This window comes from Ursus maritimus, unplaced genomic scaffold (genome assembly GCF_017311325.1).
Source record: "Ursus maritimus isolate PB19 unplaced genomic scaffold, ASM1731132v1 scaffold_3, whole genome shotgun sequence".
Classification (NCBI taxonomy): domain Eukaryota; kingdom Metazoa; phylum Chordata; class Mammalia; order Carnivora; family Ursidae; genus Ursus; species Ursus maritimus.
Genome location: NW_024425563.1, coordinates 46,130,029 through 46,150,165, shown reverse-complemented (window position 1 = coordinate 46,150,165; position 20,137 = coordinate 46,130,029). Strand labels below are relative to the sequence as shown.

Sequence of the window (20,137 nt, the reverse complement as noted above, 5' to 3'; positions counted from 1 at the left end):
GAACTGCATTTAACTCATCCACGAAATCACCGAAATTACACAATTTGCATTTCATAGCTCATACATGCATATGTATTTTGTTCTTACTAGAACGGTCTAAATCCTGTGGGAAATAAACTCAACTTGCTTCCTTTTTTTTTTTTTTTTTTGGTTTAAGAAAAAGCCCCAAATCAATATAGCCTTTATTTCCATCTTTAAAATATCACAAATAAGTCAGAAAAATCATCCAGCATCTTGTTATTTCTGTAGCTGGACAACTTAGATCTTATTCATCAGCTGCTAAACTGTTCCTTTTTCAGAAACACAGATGCCATCCCCAAATTTTCTGATACCCTCGTTTCTAACTGTCATGGCTTGCTGAATCAAAACAGCTGAGTTGGATACAAGTCCAATGTCATCTCCTTCAAGAATTAACTCATCTTTCTGGGCTTGAGATAGTGCACAAGTCATACCTGGCCTTAGCCAAACACAGCGAATGTATTTTTCACCCAATAAATTTCGGGTTTCAACAAGAGAACCATTCTCCTGAACAACAACGTTGATGGGGAAGTGAGCACATACTGACTTCATCTTGTAACGGAAGCCCAGGGTAACAGCCTTGACTACAGACACAGTGCGGACGATAGCCAGTTCTTTTCTAGTTTCCACCATTGGTCCACTCGAAGCTTCTTCTATTTTTTGGCCAAGTAGACTGAGTTCTGCATTGATGGGATTGGAGTCCCTCCGCAGGGTTTCTCTGGGGCCCTTTGCAATAATAACAGTGGGTCCCTTCGGAGTGATGTCAACATTTTCTGAAATGTCGGCAGTCTGATTGCTGACAATGGTCTTCCTTCTCGAGATAGATGTGGCAAAGAGCTAAATTCAGCGTGCTTCTTGATCACACACCTTCTACCAACACTGTCTGCCTCCAGCTTACTACTGAGGTATAAGGGAAGAAAAAGGAACTCTGGGCTGGCCTATCTTCCCTTTCCTTCCACATCATCAGATCCAGACAAGTGATTCCTAACACAGTTAATAGTAATTTGTCGGTGTTTGTTTCATCGTTTCGGCAAATGGGCCATGGTTGTGTAAGATCTTCACATGAGGGGGACATGGGTGGGGAAAGGTACATGGGCTCTCTCTGCATTATCTTTGCAACTTATCTTTGCTAAAATTATCCCCAAATAATAAAGTTTATTAAAAAGAGAAAAGAGGGGCACCTGGGTAGCTCAGTCAGTTGGGTGTCTGCCTTCAGCTTGGGTCATGATCCCAGGGTCCTGGGATCGAGTCCTGGGGTGGGTTCCCTGCTCAGTGGGGAGTCTGCTTCTCCCTCACTCTCTGCCCCTCCCCTCTGCTCATGCTCGCTCTCTCTCTCTCTAGTAAATAAATAACATCTTAAAAAAAAAACCAAAAAAAGAAAATATTTTTCTTGCGTACATCTTGCCAAGGATTACTAAGTTAAAAAGAAACGAAGGCATTCCAGCAGTATTTACCTAACTTGCCAGGTGAGATTCACCGGGGGTGGATTCCCGTACCTGTTTCTAGGAGATTCCGGTTTATTAGATCAGCAGCAGGATTGGACCCAGGACTGGAGTTTTAACAAGCACGCTCCCTGAGGAGTCTTATCAGACAAGTTTGGGAAATATTGTGTTGGAGTGCAACGGAATTAGGCTCGTTTTAAGAGTAAGGTAAATACAGGACCACATTCCAGCTATGTGACTTTTTTTTTATGTACCAAATTTTTCACTTAACAACTTTTCTGCTTGCCAGTTGTGTGGCCTTTGAGGCGCTCACCTAACTTCTTAGAAAATTCACAGCGATGTAGTCATACTTTGGAACCACTGTGACATCTCAATGAGGTACCTGTAGAAAGCCCAGCACAGAGCTTGGCCTGCCCAGGTTAATGTTGCAGTTGGCCCAAACACCTTATATCCTGATTTTTTTTTTCTCCAGAAGAGAACATAAGAGGTTAATAAACTGGACCATAGTTCTTAAACTAGTTACACCAAGACCCGTGACCTTGGTGCAGAATATTATTAATACCTAGGGAGTAGGAATATGATCTCCTCTTTAAGTTCCCCTTTATTTAGAGATTGTGCTTGCTCGTTCATTTTCTAATAGATAATGGAGAGATATTTGCCCTTCATTGTGCCAAATGAGGAGAGTCAGAATGGACGTTTCCAGGCTTCTGCCTGAGGGAGGGTCGCTTGATTGCTTACACAGAGGCCTCAAGCACAGCTGTGGCCTGTGAGCAAAACCCTTCTGTGTGGCCCCCCCAGCCACCCCAGTACAGGCCCCAGAACAGCTGGGACATTGGATGAAATCCCTCCTTTGGCAGAAGACAGGAAGCAGTGTGGGTAAAATACGAACACTGCTTAGTGTTGTATTTCACGGGAAATAAAGGGACAGTAAACTCCTTTGGCTGCTTTTTGTCTCTTGATGTCCTGAAACGTCCGTCTCTTTGGGATGGGAAGAATCACCCTTAATTTTGACAAGTCCTAAGAGAGCGTGCCACACATTGCCAGTTCCCTCGTCTCTGATGACAGAATATTAAAATTTTATAATGTGTGGGTATATTAGAAAAAAATTTTCAAGGCGCTGAGACGGTGAACGTGTAGCAGGCGTTGGCCGAGAGGCTCATTGGATTAACGGGGGGGAACGGAGGGCTGAGGCTTACGAGGCAGCATTAGGTGCAAGGTCTTACAGAGAGGACGCAGTCAGGAGTTGGGGGCTGGCCATAGAGGAAATGGAGGGTCATCCTTTATAAAAAGGAGTGGACATCTCTGGTCTGCTTCTCTCACCATCTCTGATTCATGGCAAAACTTACCCACCTCCTCGCTTTCCACCTGTCTGAAACACTCCACTTAAAATTTAACGGCCCCAAACCCCAGAGCTCTACCTTCTCCAAGCTCCAGCACAACCAAACCATTGTGTGACGTTGCAGCTCCTAGAGCAAAATTCTGTGGTGTCCAGCTTGGGTCAGGAGTCAGCCAGCCTCGTGGAGTCATGGAAAGTAAGCGTGACCCATGTTGACAGTCCTTGTGGTGGGGGCAGGGGGAGGAAGGAGCAATTCTCCAAGAAAGGGGCTGGGTCTCACAGAGTCCCCAAAAGATATTTACTACAGGTAGAAAATGACCTGCTGCTAATTCAGGGATTTTTTTTTGTTGCCCCTTGGTTATCTTCTTCATATTTCCTCTGCTCAGCAATTGGTCAATTCTTCATTACACACTTGGATGTTGGAATCTGGATGAGAAAGGAAATAAAGTGAAGGAAGATAGCAATTTTAGCTTGAATATTATCTGCAGAATAGAGCCTACGGATACATCCAGACTGCCATCAGTGTTCTGTCCCTCTCCACGCGCTTGACGTTCACATCGGAGAAGAAACACACAAGTCCGATCTGCGGCATGGAGGAGGGCAAAGGCACTTTTCCTCCCTCCCCAGCCCCCAAGCGTGGCCTTCCAGAGCACCACTCTCTGACGGAAACCACAAACAGGAGACGCTATAAACTGTGCACAGAGGAAGAAAGGCGGGGTGGAAAGGTTAGAAATGAAAAAGGATCTGATAGCAGGAAAGCTGGTTCAAATTAATGAGACAATGCGAGCCTTGACATCCTTGATGGATGTCAGTGGTTAAGTGCTAGCTGGACCTTCTGAGATTACAACCTCCATTCAAACCCCAGCCCTGGATGGCAACCTGAAACCCAAGGCCATGGGCGGCAGCGAGCATCTGTGGGCCCAGCGTGGATTAGTGCCGTGGCCTTGGGGGACCCTTCCAGGCGGCTGCTTCCTCTCTGTGTACCAGTTACCCCGAGGCCAGGTGTGCTCTGGGGGCGACGACAATACCAAGTAATTAAGATAAAATGTTCTTGGCTGTGTCTACGGCACATTCTTTTATGACAAGAACAAAGGGTTAGTTGATGAACTAATTTTTGGTGGGGAGAACTGCAGCATCCTTTATTAAATGAATGCTTGGGATTTTTGTTTGTTTGTTTTTCAATAGCCCCATTATAATTTCAGTTCAGATACTCCAAAGCTCATGTTCCCTAATTTATTATCGCTTGCTGCGGTCCTCTGGGATACAGTAATTGAATTTTACTGGCGTCATTACCATATCCACAAACAAGCAAGTGTTCTGAGCTCAATCAGTCAAAGCCTGTTCGCGGGGCCCACAGGAGACGTGCCCAGAGCGGAAGCCGATCCCAGCCCAGAAAGGCCGGCGTGTGGCCCTGGCCGGGGAGACTGGCCACTGCTCAGTGCAAACCAGGCTTCATGCGGTCAGCTCCGCGGGAGCAGTAGGAGCTCGGGGACACTTGAAGGAGAGGAAAGAAAAATATGAGGCTCCAAAGACATTGTCACCCAAATCACCAGATTGTAATCCTATTGCAGTAAAAAATAGACGAGCTTCTGAGAGACGGGCTCTACATACTTGGTGGAGAACCAGGAAATTCCACAAGGAGATGTTAAAATTCCATCTTTAAAAAAACAAACAAACAACCCCCCCCCCAGATGGACAGCCTACATCCTCTTCTTACATCCCAAACAGGAAAATGAAGTCAGAATTTTAGACACACGTTAGGGCTACATGGATGCAGGGAGATCATCTGAACCCGGTCCCCTCATTTTACACCAGAGGCTCAAAGGGGTAAAATGAATTTTTATCTCACTGTGATAGTTAACTTTTTTTTTTTTTTTTAGAAAATTCACATTCTTCAAAGATGTACCCTCAAATACTTAGGGAAGCGCGAGGCAGAGGGAAAGGACAGCGTGTGTACAAATGGGCTCACGCTCACGACTCCTGTGAGCCCCTGGGCGAGTCAGTGAACTCTGAGCCTTGATTGCTGCTTCTGCAAAATGGGAATAGTACTATAGGCTTCCGGGAGGACTGAGGAAATGTATGCCCGTATCTAACACTGCCAAAGCACTTGGCACCCCACCTTAGCTGGATATCATTCCACCTTGGCATTTGTCAAGGACATAGATGATGTATTTTGACCTATTTCGTACAATGAGGAAGCTAAGTGGCTAAAGGATGAGTTGTTTCTGCAGGAGCTGTGTCTCCTCAAATAGTTCCCACCATATTTGAGAACACAGGGAAGGCGAAAGGCCCCTCCAGTAAGCACAGCCATATTTCTGAAGGCATTAGGCCAAGGACTTCGGGTAATTTTTCTGGGCGGTTAAAATTCTCATACCACTGGGAGTTTGCAAAAGCTTTGGGGACTTAGGTCCTCTTTGACCCAGAGATCATATTTCAACTCAGATACTGTCCGTGTCCTCAAAAGGATGACTGTGCTGATAAACGACGAGGGAATCCTACCCCTTCACCCCACAGGCTTTGCTTTCCCATGTCTTGATTCTTTGTTAGGAAAAAACGAACTGTTACCCTGTTCTTCTCTTGGTTTCACGTCCCCTTCCTGTTTCCTCTAATTAATAAGAAGATAGCCCCAGGGAGCCTGGGTGGTGCAGTCAGTTAAGAGTCTGACTCTTGGGGCGCCTGGGTGGCACAGCGGTTAAGCATCTGCCTTCGGCTCAGGGCGTGATCCCGGCGTTATGGGATCGAGCCCCACATCAGGCTCCTCCGCTGGGAGCCTGCTTCTTCCTCTCCCACTCCCCCTGCTTGTGTTCCCTCTCTCGCTGGCTGTCTCTATCTCTGTCGAATAAATAAATAAAATATTTTTTTTAAAAAAAAGAGTCTGACTCTTGGTTTCAGCTCAGGGTTGTGATATCAGGATTCTGAGATCGAGCCTGGTTTCAGGCTCCGAGATCGACCGTGGTATCAGGCTCCACGCTCAGGGAGGAATCTGCTTAAGACTTTCTCCCTCTCCCTCTGCCCCTCCCCTCTGTTCTCTCTCTCTCTCTCTAAAATAAATAAATAAATCTTAAAAAAAAAAAAAGGTACCCTGGATCAACTGAGTTCTGAATTCTGTTATGGGCTGGACTGTGTGTCCTCCCACTCTACAAATTCAGATGTTAAAGCCCTAACTCCCAGCACCTTAGAATATGACATTATTTGGAAATAGGCTCATTGCAGATATAGTTATTGTTCAGATGGGGTCAGCCTGGAGTAGGGTTGGGCCCCTACTCCAGTATGACTGGTGTCCTTATAAAAGGGGGGTATTTGGACACAGGCACGTGGGAGAACGTTGCATGAAGACAAAGACAGAGGTTGGGCCGATGCATCTATAAACTAAGGATTGCCAAAGATCTCCAGAAAACCACCAGAAGCTAGGAGACATGCCTGGAGCTGACGGAATCAGCCCTCGCACCTTGACCTTGGACTTCTCACCGCCAGAGCTATGAGACACTACATTTCTGTTGTTTCAGCCAATTCGCAGCACTTTGTTGCAGCAGCCCAAGCAAATGAAAATGGCAACTACTTGTTTCTGGAAACCAAGCCTCTCTCATCTTATTAACCTTGTCCCAGGACTGCTGTGGACTGCACACTTGGCCCCTGCCCTCTTGCACCCCCCTCCCCACAACAGCTTCCATGGGGCTCTGCTTCACTATCCTCTAAGCAGCCTGGGTGCTCTCTGAGCACTCAGGTCCCAAAGTCTGCCTCTCAAGTCCAGTCCAGAAAGCAGTTAGCACCATGCTGGGGGGGTGGGGAGACAGCACCAGCATCATCCAAGGTCACGTCCCTCACCTCTGGCCTCCCCTCATCAGATGGCAATCATAGTCTGAGAGATGAGAACGCAGATTGTCTTCGGTTTTCAATCTTACTCGGCTCCCTTATAAGGGCAAACTATGCCCCTTGAAGTCTTGCAGATCTGAGTGGCTATGACGAATCTGAGATTGCAGATGAGAGACTGATGTCATCTCCCCTTTTCCGTATAAACAGAAAAAAGTTAAAAGTGGAAAGAAAATGTAAAAACTGAAACATTCTTGCTCTCTCTCTGTCTGTCTCTCTCTCTCTCTCTCTCACACACACACACACACAACACCACCACCACCTATAAACACAAATTTTTTTCCACTGGATTGTGCCTCCTTTTATGGCTGTGTATTCACAAGAAGAGATATATTGGTTTCTGTCCCCTGGGGTAATGATGAGAATAAATATGCCAAGGTCAGTAGCGTCACCAGCCATGAGACTGTCACTCTGGCAACGGCAGATAATCAGTTACCTGGTGGAACTAGTTGCCTATACTTCAATGCATGCCTCCCGGTGTTGCTGAAATGTGTCTTATCTCACAAAAACACTTGTCTTATTGTATCTTTCTGGTACAGAAAGAAATTCATAAATTATTGCTGGGCCTTGGATTTTTAAAAAAGCCTTGGTCGTGATTCTGTAGGGCAAGAAGTTACTAAAGAATAGAGACAAGGTGGAAAATAAAGTCACTGGCGTGTAGACAGCAATATTCTGTTTCATGTCCTAGAAAGTAAAAACTCAGGTTTTGGTAGACCGCAAAGACCTGTGATGACGAACTCCTCCCAGTGTAACTCCTTTTCTAATAGGACTAGGGCTTAATTAAAAAAAAAAAAAAAAAAAGAATTCTACTAGCATTTATTGAGAACCTACTATGGGAAATGCACCATGCCAGATGATAGGATTACCATCGTAAATAACACACAATCCCAGATTTATTCTCAGCAACGTGAAATCTATAAATAGTACACAAGGGGAAAATATGTTAAATTTCCCAAATGTTCACTTTTTGAGAACTGTATTCCTATAATAAAGATAGAAAAAGTAGAGTCGTATCATACCCCCATCTTACATCGGTTTCCCGCTGTTGTTATATAAATGTATATTTGGGCAGAATTATGGCCATTAAATAACTTGCCCCAACACACAAGTGTGTATCACTTATGTGAATACTGTCTAGCATGTGTGTTTCGGTGGGACAAGTTGTGGCACTCGTCAATAAGCAGGTAGCCAGGGACTCGACTCGAAGCTGGCCAGGCCCTGTGGAAACAGAAAAGAAATACAAGATGAGGTTTGTGTCCTAAGGGAGCTTGCAGACCGGCGGAGAGAACTGACCCCATGGCGCACAACAGTGACCCACCCATGTCAAGACAGAGTGAGGCATTTGTGTCTGTGACACGGACTGCCTGTCCCTCATGAAATATTTAAGGACGAATGCTCTTGATGTATTGCACAGATTGAGAAAAATAGACTAAAAATAAAGGCCAAACTGCTGAGAGATGATTTTTAAAGTGTTGCATGGGGGGAGCGGGAGAGAAATATCCCCAAGAACAATTCCTTGATGTTTTATCAGTTGTCATGTGTATGCACAAGGCAGCAGAGGGTTGGGATGACAGCGAGGGCTCTGGAGCCCCAGTCTGGCCTCCGATCCAGACTCAGACACCTCCGCGCTCGGGATTCTTGGTCAAAGTGCACAACTTCTCTGTGGCTCAGTTTTGTCATCTCTCATGGGGGCAGAGTAACAGTACCCACCTCAGAGGGTTATTCTGAGGACTGAATGACTTAGTGTGAGGAATGCACTTAAAATGGTACCTGAAACAAAATACATGTGTGTAAGAATCTGTTAAATTAAGTAAATTAAGGGGCGCCTGGGTGGCACAGCGGTTAAGCGTCTGCCTTCGGCTCAGGGCGTGATCCCGGTGTTATGGGATCGAGCCCCACATCAGGCTCCTCCACTGTGAGCCTGCTTCTTCCTCTCCCACTCCCCCTGCTTGTGTTCCCTCTCTCGCTGGCTGTCTCTATCTCTGTCGAATAAATAAATAAAATCTTTAAAAAAAATTAAGTAAATTAAATACCGTATGTTCCCAAACAGTCAATACTTGAGTCTTACGTGCTCCCTCTACGTAACGTCCACTGTCAGTGTTTACATACATGAAACAATACATATATAAAGCTAAGAGAAAAGTCTCAAATACAGCATCTCCCTTCTGTAAGTCGGTCATGGTGTCAGTTAATAATACCTTTGATGTGGGCAATATGAAAATTCAGTATTCTTATTTTCTCGGTGACAGTGTGCTGTATTTTGTCTATCTAAATTTTTGAGATCTGGTGATTATTGTACAGTGTTGGGTTTGCACAATCCTTGCCAGGAGAGAGGCATTACTCCACAAAACACAAATCCTACCGTACATCATTCCTTGTGCTCCTCGTCTATCAATTTGGTTTCAGATTGAGCATTTGTTGACAGTTCAATGTGTGCAATAGAAAGTCATTGCCTGGGGCGCCTGGGTGGCACAGCGGTTAAGCGTCTGCCTTCGGCTCAGGGCGTGATCCCGGCGATCTGGGATCGAGCCCCACATCAGGCTCTTCCGCTATGAACCTGCTTCTTCCTCTCCCGCTCCCCCTGCTTGTGTTCCCTCTCTCGCTGGCTGTTTCTGTCTCTGTCGAATAAATAAATAAAATCTTAAAAAAAAAAAAGTCATTGCCTTTTATAAGATCATGCTCCTTCCTAAGCAAAGGCACTACAAAGATGTCTAATTGAGAATTCATGATACCATGATCGGTGATGCTCTCAAGCTGACGTGAAGAGCCCCAAACACAAGGCTTTGAAAAGTACTCAGTTTTGTACTCTCCTCCCTTGAACTCTCTCAGACATTATCTAAACGTAGCCCAGTTCACAGAGCTATTCATTACAAAAGGAGTCACACATTGATTTTACTTGAAAGGGGTCCCTATTTTTTATACCACGTGGGAGAGAAAAGACTTAAGTCAAAAGAAAACCTATCACTAGGTGCTAATTTGCATATATATCAGCACAAACCCTTGAAACACAAATTTAGCTTAACAACATCTGTCTATGTGTGCAAAATCGCCAAAAACAGTCTGTTGAATTAAGAAAACTTCTTACTTACTGTGCATAACAAGTGCTTCCGAAAACAAATAATTTTAAAAATTAAGCTTAAACATACTATTTGACAGATGTGCACGTGACTTAGAAAACTTACAAGGCAAAGAAGCACATAAAAGAAACTCCTATTATTTAAAGATAAAGCAATCAATAAAACTAGACTCCGAGATGACCAAGATGTTGAACCTATTAGAAAGGGACTTTAATTCAATTTAGATTAATATATTTAAAGACGTAGTGGGAAGCTACAAAACATGCATGAACAGATGCAGAATTTCAACAGAGAGTCATACATGTTTTTAAAAAGAAACAAAAGAAATGCTAGGGGAAAAAAAACATATCAGAGATGAAAAATTCCTTAAAGGGCTAATTAGCTGATGGAACCAGTTGGAAAAAGATCAGTAAATATAAAGATAGGTCAAGAGAAGTCATCCAAACTGAATTACAAAGATTTTTAAAGTGTCAAAGGAAAAGAACTACAGAATATCCAAGAGCTGCGTGGGACGGTATCAAATGATCTAACATACGCATAATTAGGTTTTCATTACGTCTTAATAACCCTTACTTTACAAAAAAAAAAAAAAAGAAGAAAATCAAACCAACGGAAATGGAAAGAGAGAGAGAGAAAGAGAGAGCATAGTAACATGACAACTAAATGCAGTGCACGATCCTACATTGAACCAGGGGGATAACAGCTTTTCAAAGGGTATTATTGGGACAGTTGCTATATTTTAAATATGGATTGTGGATTAGAGAATAGCATTTTATTGGTGTTAAGTTCTTTTCTTGAGAATTGTACTATGGTTATTTAAGAGAATGTCCTTGTTCTTAACAAACAAATTGAAATATTTAGGGTAAAGAAACATGATGGCTCCAGTTTGCTCTCAAATAGTTGAGCAAGAGAATAATGAAGCAAATGGCACAAAATATTAACAATTAGTAGAACTGGTTAAAGGGTATACAGAAATTTTCTGAAATAGTCTTGCAATCTTTTTTTAAGTTGAAAATTATGTTATGTTTTTTAAAATTTTTAGTTATCCCACTTTGGGTTTCTTTCTTTCTTCCTTCCTTTCTTCCTTCCGTTTCTTTCTTTCTTTCTTTCTTTCTTTCTTTCTTTCTTTCTTTCTTTCTTTCTTTCTTTCTTTCTTTCTCTCTCTCTCTCTCTCTCTCTCTCTTTCTTTCTTTCTTTCTTTCTTTCTTTCTTTCTTTCTTTCTTTCTTTCTTCTTTCTCTTATCATGATAAATGTACTCTTTAACCTCCATTCCCGATTTCACTTATCCCCCATCCACCCTCTGGCAACCATCACTATGTTCTCTATAGTTAAGAGTCTGTTTCTTGGTTTGTCTCTGTCTCCTTCTCTTTTTTTCCCTTCACTCATTTGCCTTGTTTCTTAAATTCCATATATGAGTGAAATCATATGGCATTTGTCTTTCTCTGACTGACTTATTTCACTTGGCATAATACTCACTAGCTCCAGCCATGTCGTTGTACATGGCAAGATGTCATTCCTTTTTAAGGCTGAGTAATATTCCATTGTACATATATACCACTTCTTTATCTATTCATCTTTTGATGGACGTTTGGGCTCTTTCTGTGGTTTGGCTATTGTTGATAATGCTTAAATAAAGATAGGGGTGTATGTATGTATCCCTTGGAATTAGTGTTTTTGTTTTTTGTTTTTTTTGGTAAATACCCAGTACTGCATTTACTGGATGGTAAGGTAGCTCTATTTTTAATTTTTTGAGGAAACTCCATACTGTTTTCCACAGTGGTATACCAATTCACATTCCCACCGACAGTGCAAGAAGGTTCCTTTTTCTCCACATCTTTGCCAACACGTTAATTTTAGCCGTTCTGACAGGTGTGAGGTGATCTCTCATTGTAGTTTTGCTTTGTGTATGTCTGGTGATGAGTGGTGTTGGGCATCTTCTCCTGTGTCTGTTGGCTTTCTATAAAATTGTAAGTTTTGTTTAAAGAACCAAATAAGAAAGAGAGGAGACAATTATGAGCAATACCGACAAGATATAAGGAAGAACAGCCCAAGTAGAATTAAGCACCAGGCAAAAACAAACAAAAAGCTGTGTGTGCATGGGTTCAACAATCAAAATGAAAATAGGAGAAGTGTCTGACCCCACAAGGTGTGTGAAGGCAGTAAGAGCACATAAATAAGAGGTTCCAAGAAGCAAATGGTATTCTCCGAGCAAGCCACGTTTCTCTTTGGCACCCAGAAGAATGCCAGAGTCTCAGAGTCTCAGAGAGACTTTCGCAGTAAAGGGGAGGCAGAGGCTGACACCTCCTGAAGAGTCAGCCCAGAGCAGATGGGGGTCGGGGGTTATACTCGGTCCAGGCTTATACTCAGTCTAGGGATATACTTAGCCGTTTCTTCTTTGTGGAGCCCTTCCTGAGAAACCAGGAGTAGTGAGTGGGCAGAGGTAAGACACCCCCATAGCTATATTTTTGCATAAGTGCTCCCCAAGAAGAAATAGAAACTGCGCATATGTAGCAAGGGAGCAAAACACACTCTGAATAGCTAGAAAATATCAAACCCAAATTGTGAAAAACAAAAAATTCTCTCCACCACCTTCCCCTTTCAAGCCCAGGGACAGAGCCCCCCGCACCAACGTTGCAACTGGAATGTTAGGTGTGCGCGGGTAATTTATGGCTTTGAGAAAATGGGTGGGGGTCACAGGAGGAGGATCTGGGCAGATAAAAAGCACAGTTGACCTTCCTTATTTGCAGATCATGTATTTGCGAACTCTCCTACTCAGCAGTATTGATTTGTAAGCCCAGAATCAATACCCTGCAGTACGCTCACGGCCATTCGTGGACACTCGCAGAGCCGTGGAAAACGCGAGCTGCCCACGCATGCCGCCAGCTGAGGCTGAACCAGGCCATGTGTCACCTTCTTGTTCCAGCTCTCCTCCCGGAAACAAGTGTCCCTTTCATAGCCTGTGTAGTGACACATTTCTCACACTTTTCTTGCTTTTTGTTCATTTACTGTTTAAAAGTGCCGTCTAGAGTTCCTCAGTGAAGGATGGCAATGATGTGTCTTAGAGAGAAAGTAGGTGTGTGAGGTCAACTCCATTCAGGCATGAGGTATGGGGCTGTTGGCTGTGAGTTCCATGTTAATGAATCAACAGTATGTATTAAATAAGGTGTCTTGAAACAGAAACACTCCTCAAATGAAGGTTATGTATTGATGAGTTGATGGAAATGTGACCAGATGCTTGTAGGAACCCAAACTGGAATTTCCTCTCAGGGCAATGGTTCAGTATTTGTTCATTCTGTGTTTGCTGTGACTTTATACAACATAACTTGTGTGAATAAGGAGAATTGACTGTTAGAAGGAAACATGTCCAACGCACCATGGTAGTTGGTTTTGAAGACAGAGTAGGGGGAGGAGCTAGCATTACGGAGCTTTGGTCGATTGGAAAAAAATGTTACTGGATTTAGAGTCAAGAGGTGCTGTTGCTTGAAATGCTGGTGCGTGACCATATATTTCTGTCTAGCATCTGATGCCATTTCACAGCCAAATGAGAAAGCCACATTTCTGTGTCACTAGGGAATCACACCAACTCTAGCTTAAAATCTCTCAAACAGATGTAATGATATATTTAGGTATTCTGTCCCAAGATAAAGCAAAGATGAAGCTACATTTCTCCCTAATTATTTCAGTGATTAATGTAAGTATAATCTCCAAATACTTCAGTCTCCCATGTAAAATGAAAAGAATATTATTTGCCACATGGTTGAGAAGGATGAAGTGACCTCAAATCCCTAGGGGAAAAAAGCATTTATTCATGCAAAGTATCTTTTTAAAAAGTAAACTAAGTTGAAGGACACTTGGGATGCTATCACCAAGTTAATGGGAAGCAACGCCATTTACACAGCCTTAGTTTCAATCCAGAAGATGAAGGAGCTCATGCCAAGAGTTTAATAAATGTAGAAAAGTTTACTCAAATAGTACTATGTTCACTTTTAAAAAAATGAGAGAGAAAAAATAATAAAATAATGAGAAGGTATTTCAAGAGCTATCCCTCCACATTAAATTACACAAGAGCCTCAAGTGACCAGAACAAAGGGAGGGGGTCACTGAATCCCATTATCTGAGTTTTCTGATTGGTTAGGGCTTAAGCAGAAATGTCTCATCCATGACATTTCTAAAATGTCTCTTACAATTTGTTGCTCTGTGCACAGAATACTGCTACTGATAATACATCTAATATTTATTGAACATCTGCCTTGTTCCTGGTGCTGTCAAATGCTTTTTTTACTTATTTATTCTCACAACGGGACTCTGCAGTCAGGACTCAGGATTGCCCTTTTAACTGGTGCAGAAACTGAGCACAGGTGAATAGAATGAACGCAATCCCAGATGACCAAAATGCTTTCATCCCTTCCTTAAAATCATTCTGAACTTTAATGATGCTATATTTCTCTGAGATGGTGAAGGTATAACACTGGGTAGAAATCTGTTTTAATCCTGGGTCATGGTCTCGATTTTTAATACATTTCTGGCATGAGAATGCCTCATTGTCACTTATTTCCAAGGCTTCGAAGCAGATTGGGGAGGGGTTAAGCATGAATACCAGGTAATCCAGTCTGTTTTAATGGTTTCTTAATAGACAGTAGCTACCGACATTGGTGTACTTCTGGTGAAAACCAGGTCTTTGCAAATCGGTGAAGGTGCTCTGATCACGTGCGTGGTATTACCGAGCAACATGGCACCATGTCTGTCTACGGAAATCAGTAATAATCTTAGAGGTTGAGCTGAGGGTCTGACCCCATTCCAGACTGCTTCGATGCTGCTTTATTTTATGTGATTTTTAAGATTTTAAAAATTTATTTGAGAGAGGGAGTGAGCGAGCAAGAGCGAGCACACAAGCAGGGGCAGAGGGAGAGGGAGAAGCAGACTCCCCACTGAGCGGGGAGCCTGATGCGGGACTCGATCCCAGCACCCTGGGATCATGATCTGAGCGGAAGGCAGACGCTTAACCAACTGAGCCATCCAGTTGGCCCTCAGTGGCGCTTTAAATGAACACTCCCACCTCATGCTAAGTTTATTCTTTCTTATTTTAGGAATCTTATCTTTTCAAAAACTTTATAATGGCAAAAATGACCTACAGTTCAAGATCACTCCTTATTATTGACCCTGGGAGTCAAAAGTCCTGATTCCTTGCTGATGCCCGCTGAGACCCAATCATTTCGCTGTCACTTGTATTTTATTATTTTTTTATTATAATATTTTTTATTATATTATGTTAGTCACCATACAGTACATCCCTGGTTTTTGATGTAAGTTCGATGATTCATTAGTTGCGTATAACACCCAGTGCACCACGCAACACGTGCCCTCCTTACTACCTGGTATTTTAACAGCATTTTCTTATCATGGCTCACCATCTGCTTTTAGAGTCATGTCATTGTTTCTTTGGGCATAAACTCTCCTAACAACTATTTTCAGAAAATAAAGTCCCTACTCTCCTGTAGAAATGGCAATTAAAAACCACTGCAAGAGGACAGATAGACTTCAAGCCTATGTTTCATTGTCGTCAACTGAAGCTGCTACCGAAAACCAGAGCGTATCATCGTGAGAGTGTATAGGATACTTGGAAACTCCAACAATAAAACATCTCCATTAGTAAGTGGGTTTATTGACATAACTGAACATAACAATGTATAACATTTATTCACTTCCCACCAAAAGACTTTCCAGTCGAACTGTTTTTACATAGATTTTACTGTTTTTCCGTGAAGTATTTTCCGTGATGTTCTGCAGCTGAAAGGATGGCTGGTGGGAAGCATCAGAGGTCTTTTCCAGACTTTCAGTGGGGCTCAAGAGGACACTGCTGTGCAAAAGGACCAGCTAAAAGACGCTATTGCTCTACAAACGAACACAACTAGGAGCACGAGAAGGGCAAGTAAATAGCCCAAAGGTTGCAAATAAGAGCGAGCAACGGCCCCTCTCCCACATACTCATATGCTCGGGATCTGACGCGGGCGCTGGAAGCAAACTAGGAATGACAGTCTCTTTCCTGCGGTTTATTAAATTTTGGCCCCACAGATAAGACTGCCAGAGAAGCAGCTGTACTTTAAGTGGTCTGGACATTTACTCATTGAACATAAACACAGATCCGTTCGTTTAGAGCCCCGGGTCCCTGCTCAGCTGTTGGGACAAGGGCAGGCTTGGCTCAATGGAGGCCAAACATAAAAGGGGGTGCGCTGGGCTTGAAGGACCCCCAGACTATGATAGATTCCCTGAGTCATCAGGACCCTCAGGGGCTTAAGGCCCTAAACAGAGGATTCCCTGTTAGCCTTAGCACCATAGCAAGAGCCTCCATGGCACCCCACTGCCAATAAATCCACAGCCACAGCGAATACAACCGTGCGGATCTTCCTCGTGACTGCTGTTTTAGACCACACACAAAATTATTAATGTAAACCAAAGCACTACATTTAGTGATAAACATGTACTTCATAAATATCAGGGAATGAAAGTGTCCCAAATAATTGAAAACAACTGAGCAAATAAAGGAGCCTAATCCTAAATTTAAAACAAGAAAATTTAAAAGAAATACTGCAATTGTTAACTAGAAGATAAGATTTAATAACATGGTAAAACACGGGGTAGTGGAGGGATTAACTTGCAAAACAGATAATTATTTCACAGTGAGCTTTAAGTACTCCTAACAATCTTCCGGTTTTAGTAGAAACAGACAACCACTGATGCACCCTTTTTCACATTTTTTCCGATAATTTCTTCCCCTCTATTTCATATAGAGTAAGACATTAAGGTGATTGAAAGTTACACTGTCAATTGACTATCACCTTTTGCTTCCCTCCTATTAGGGAACTGCCTTTATCACGTAACCGTGCAACTCAAGAGAAGCCGGGCACAGTCTACTGGGTGTCACTGATAAGAACATGAGAAGTACCACATCATATTTATTCCAATCTGGACACGGTGTCAGAGATGCGGTTCAGTGAACTTGGAGGCCGCGGTTCCCTACGCGGCCATCGGTTATGCGCACCTTACATTCTTTATCAAGTCTGGCACTGACATTTCCTTTTCCATAGATAGGCTTAGAAAAATAAAATTAAAAAGCCACAGGAGCAACCCTGACAGAGAAGTCTTGCATGCAGCCTTCTCCTGAGAAAGTAGGTAATCTTAGTTAACCCCAAGGTCAGCCAATGTTCTTGTGGTGTTAATGTTAAAAAGAAAATACTAGTTGAACGGCTCAGCTCAACTAAAACAGTCCTTGAGTTTATTGTCAGTTTGTTAAATGTCCAAGCTCTTCACATTGTTGAAAAAAAAAATAGTGTCTCTAATTATTTAAACATTAAATTATCCTGAATGTTCTATTAACCAACACGGAAGAGTTCCTTGGCGGGTGTGTTCAACTTTTCCACCTGTTTACAACATCTACCTTCTTGGCAGAGACCACCAGACCAGTGCAGTCAAGGTGCCAAGCATCCTTTGTAATAAGTTCCTTTTCCCTTAAATAGGACAAAACTCCTCTGTTTCACACTGAACAAACAAAAAGCATGCACCCAAATCTCTTTCTGCCCATACTGGGGGGCAAAAGAGCCCTTTTCTACCCCAAAGGGGGCCGGGCTCTCTTGCATTGCCATGCCACAAAAGCCATACCCATAGCTGTGCCAAGGTCTCCATGTAAAAGAAGGCTTCCCACCTCTGGACTCTAACATCCATTTGTCCCCTACCCTTGGCCTTGACCACCAAGTACCACCCATTCACTTCATGAGTAGATACTGGAAATTGGGGTGGGGATGGGGGTGCCGAACTGGCTTCCCCTTTGGCCTCTCTGACAAGTGCACAAAAGGGGGAAAGGAGAAGCTCTGATAAAATGAGATCTTCCCCTGAGGTGGATTGAGGGGCTCCACAGAAAGTGGCTGGCTCCTCAAGGCCAATGAGATGGTCTCCACACCACTGGAGTCTCTGGATCTAGTCAGCAAATCGCTGCAGAAGATGGTCCTCCCGCCTCAAGCTGCCACCTGTGCCGCCGCCCCCGCTGTCCATGAAGCGGTCGCAGGGGAACTCGATGAGGTCCGCCTCGCTGAGAGCACACACGGTGGTGCGCGGCCGGTGCGACTGGAATCCAGAGAAGTCCGCAGACACGCCGGTGCCCATGGAGCGCAGGGGACGTCGGGTGGAGTACATGTGTCTAACATGCACCGGGGCCCCACCCTTCCGCCTAGCCCGCAGCTTCCTCCGCAGCCAGCGTGACGCCCAGGCCGCCAGCGCCAGGAGCACCAGCAGCGCGTTGACCGCCAGCAAGACCAAGGTCAGCAGCTGGTAATCCACGCTGCTCTGGCTCCCAGGCTCCGGGAGGGTGACTAGCCCGGCGCAGTGGTCACGGGGGGCTACCGGACAGACCCGGCCCCCGAGGACGCCCTCCACGCACACCAGGTAAGGGGTGTCTCCGCGCAGCTCGCGCAGCGTGGCCGAGTCGCTGCGCTCCGGCAGGTAGACGAAGCGGTGGAACTTGGGCTGCTGGCCAAAGCGGTCGAAGAGCAGGCGGAAGCGCGCGCCGCCCAGCGGTGGGGGGCTGCGGTGCTGGCGCACCGCCCAGCGCACCGAGGCGCTGTCGGAGCCCACCGCCTCCACGGTAAGGTTGCACAGGATGAACTTGTTGAAGTCGCAGGGTCGGACACCAGCGGCGCAGGCCGACCCCGCCGTCGGACTGAGCGGCGCTTTCCTGCTGCTGCGCGGCCGGCGCTGCTTCGCCGCGCGCTGCCAGGGGTCGCCAGCAGGCGGTGGCGCAGAGGAGGCTCGGCCGTCGGGGTGGGCTCCGCGTGGGCAGCATCTGCCGGAGTCGGAGGTCCCCGCTCGGGCTTCTGGAGCAGGTCCAGGGGTGTGGCGCCGGGACCGCGGCAGCAGCGGCGGAGGGGTCAGGCTGCTGGAGGCCCGGACCCCGTCGGCTCAGCCTCAGAGCGCTGCGGTTGCCCAAGAGCTCCTGGCGGCCCCATCCCAGGCCACCCCAGGCAGAAACCGCCCGCGCTGCTGTGGCTGCGGCTGCGGTGGCGGCTCCGGAGAGAGAGCCACCTGCAGGGGGCGCCACCTCCTCCCCGGTGGCTTTGGGTGAGGGCCTCCCCTGGCCTTCGGTGGTCGGGGAAACTGAGGGCGAGGAATCTGCACAAGACCCGTTCTGCAGCTGCTGGTCATCCAGGTAATCCAGGTATTTGCCCCGCAAGGCCGGGGGGTGGCGACACTGCACGAAGACGGTGAGAAGACGGCCTTGCGAGTGCCAATCGCCCATCCAGCGCTTCAGGCCCCGCAGACGGCAGTCGCAGGTCCAGCCGTTGCCGTCTAGATCCAGCCGGTAGAGGGCCGGGCTGGCGGCGAAGATGTCCCCGGAGAGGGCAGTGAGCGCGTTGTCGCGCAGGCTGAGCTCGCGCAGCCGGCCCAGATGCCCAAAGATAGTGGGGTGCAGAGCGGACAGCGCGTTCCCGCTAAGGTCCAGGGCCTCCAGGCTGTGCAGAGGCTCCAGCAGCGCCACGGGCAGCTGGCTCAGCCGATTCCCCTCCAGGCGCAGCTCGCGCAGGGCTTCCAACCCCCAAAAGGCCTCCGGCGCGAGGTGTGTGAGCTGGTTGCCCCTGAGTGAGAGCAGGCCGAGACGCGGCAGGTGCTGGAAGACGCGCGGCCCGAGGTGCTGTAGGCTGTTGGCCGAGAGGATGAGGGTGGAGAGGGAGCGCAGCGGTGCGAAGGTGGCTGCGTGGCGCAGGGAGGGCTGCAGCTCGTTGGCAGAGAGGTTGAGGAAGCGCAGTTTGCCCAGCTGGGCAAAGGCGTTCTTGCCCAGAAAGCGGATCCGGTTGGACTCCAGATGTAGGTAGAGCAAGTTGCCCAAGGGAGCGAAGACCGCGTCCGGCAGCGCCCCGAGGGCGTTCCCGTCCAGCCGCAGCTTGACCAGACTCTCCAGGCCCTCGAAGGAGCCGCGGCTTAGGCGGCCGATCTCGTTTCCGTTGGCGTAGAGGATGCGCAGCTTGCGCAGCGGGGCCAGCGTGCCCGGGACAAGCGCCTGCAGGAGGTTGTTCCCCAGGTAGAGCTCCTCCAGCCGGGAGAGCTTCTCAAAGGTCTTGGGGTGCAGAGAGCGGATCTGGTTGTACTGCAGGTCCAGCCGTCTGAGCTGCCCCAGACGGTGGAAGTCGAAGGCCGTGATGTTGGTTATGAAGTTGCCGCCGAGGCTGTAGGTGAGCACGTCCTGGGGGCTCGGCAGCGAGCTGGTCTTGGGCACGGCGCGGAGCCCCCTATTGGTGCACAGGAGGTGCTGGGGGTGCTGGCAGTCGCAGCGCTCCGGGCACACGGGCTGGGCCCGCGGCGGGAGCGCGAGGCAGCCGCACACCACGAGTAGGAAGCGCACGGCGCG

General features: G+C 46.2%; 2 protein-coding genes across 2 annotated transcripts; both read right to left on the bottom strand.

The window, feature by feature from the left end:
* Positions 1 to 279: 279 nt before the first annotated feature.
* On the bottom strand, positions 280 to 12,717 carry LOC103659058 (60S ribosomal protein L9-like). Its single transcript, XM_040644557.1, has 2 exons — positions 12,562 to 12,717; positions 280 to 855 (listed from the first exon to the last, which is right to left on the bottom strand). The coding sequence occupies exons 1-2, from the start codon at positions 12,715 to 12,717 to the stop codon at positions 280 to 282; spliced, it is 732 nt and encodes a 243-aa protein (XP_040500491.1).
* A 2,669-nt stretch (positions 12,718 to 15,386) lies between these two features.
* On the bottom strand, positions 15,387 to 20,137 carry LOC103659059 (TLR4 interactor with leucine rich repeats; the record flags this gene model as incomplete). Its single annotated transcript, XM_040644556.1, is given in 7 exon segments — positions 15,387 to 18,418; positions 18,420 to 18,486; positions 18,489 to 18,539; positions 18,542 to 18,625; positions 18,628 to 18,729; positions 18,732 to 18,813; positions 18,815 to 20,137. Coding segments are annotated over 7 exon segments (2,412 nt in total), but the record flags the coding sequence as incomplete, so codon positions are not given.

Bases quoted from the DNA above. Each gene is read 5' to 3' on its own strand.
- LOC103659058 (XM_040644557.1), bottom strand. From the start codon at position 12,717: ATGTGTCACTACACAGGCTATGAAAGGGACACTTGTTTCCGGGAGGAG. The intron at 856-12,561 runs GTACTGCAGGGT...CGCTGAATTTAG, and splicing joins GTCCACGAATGGCCGTGAGC to CTCTTTGCCACATCTATCTC.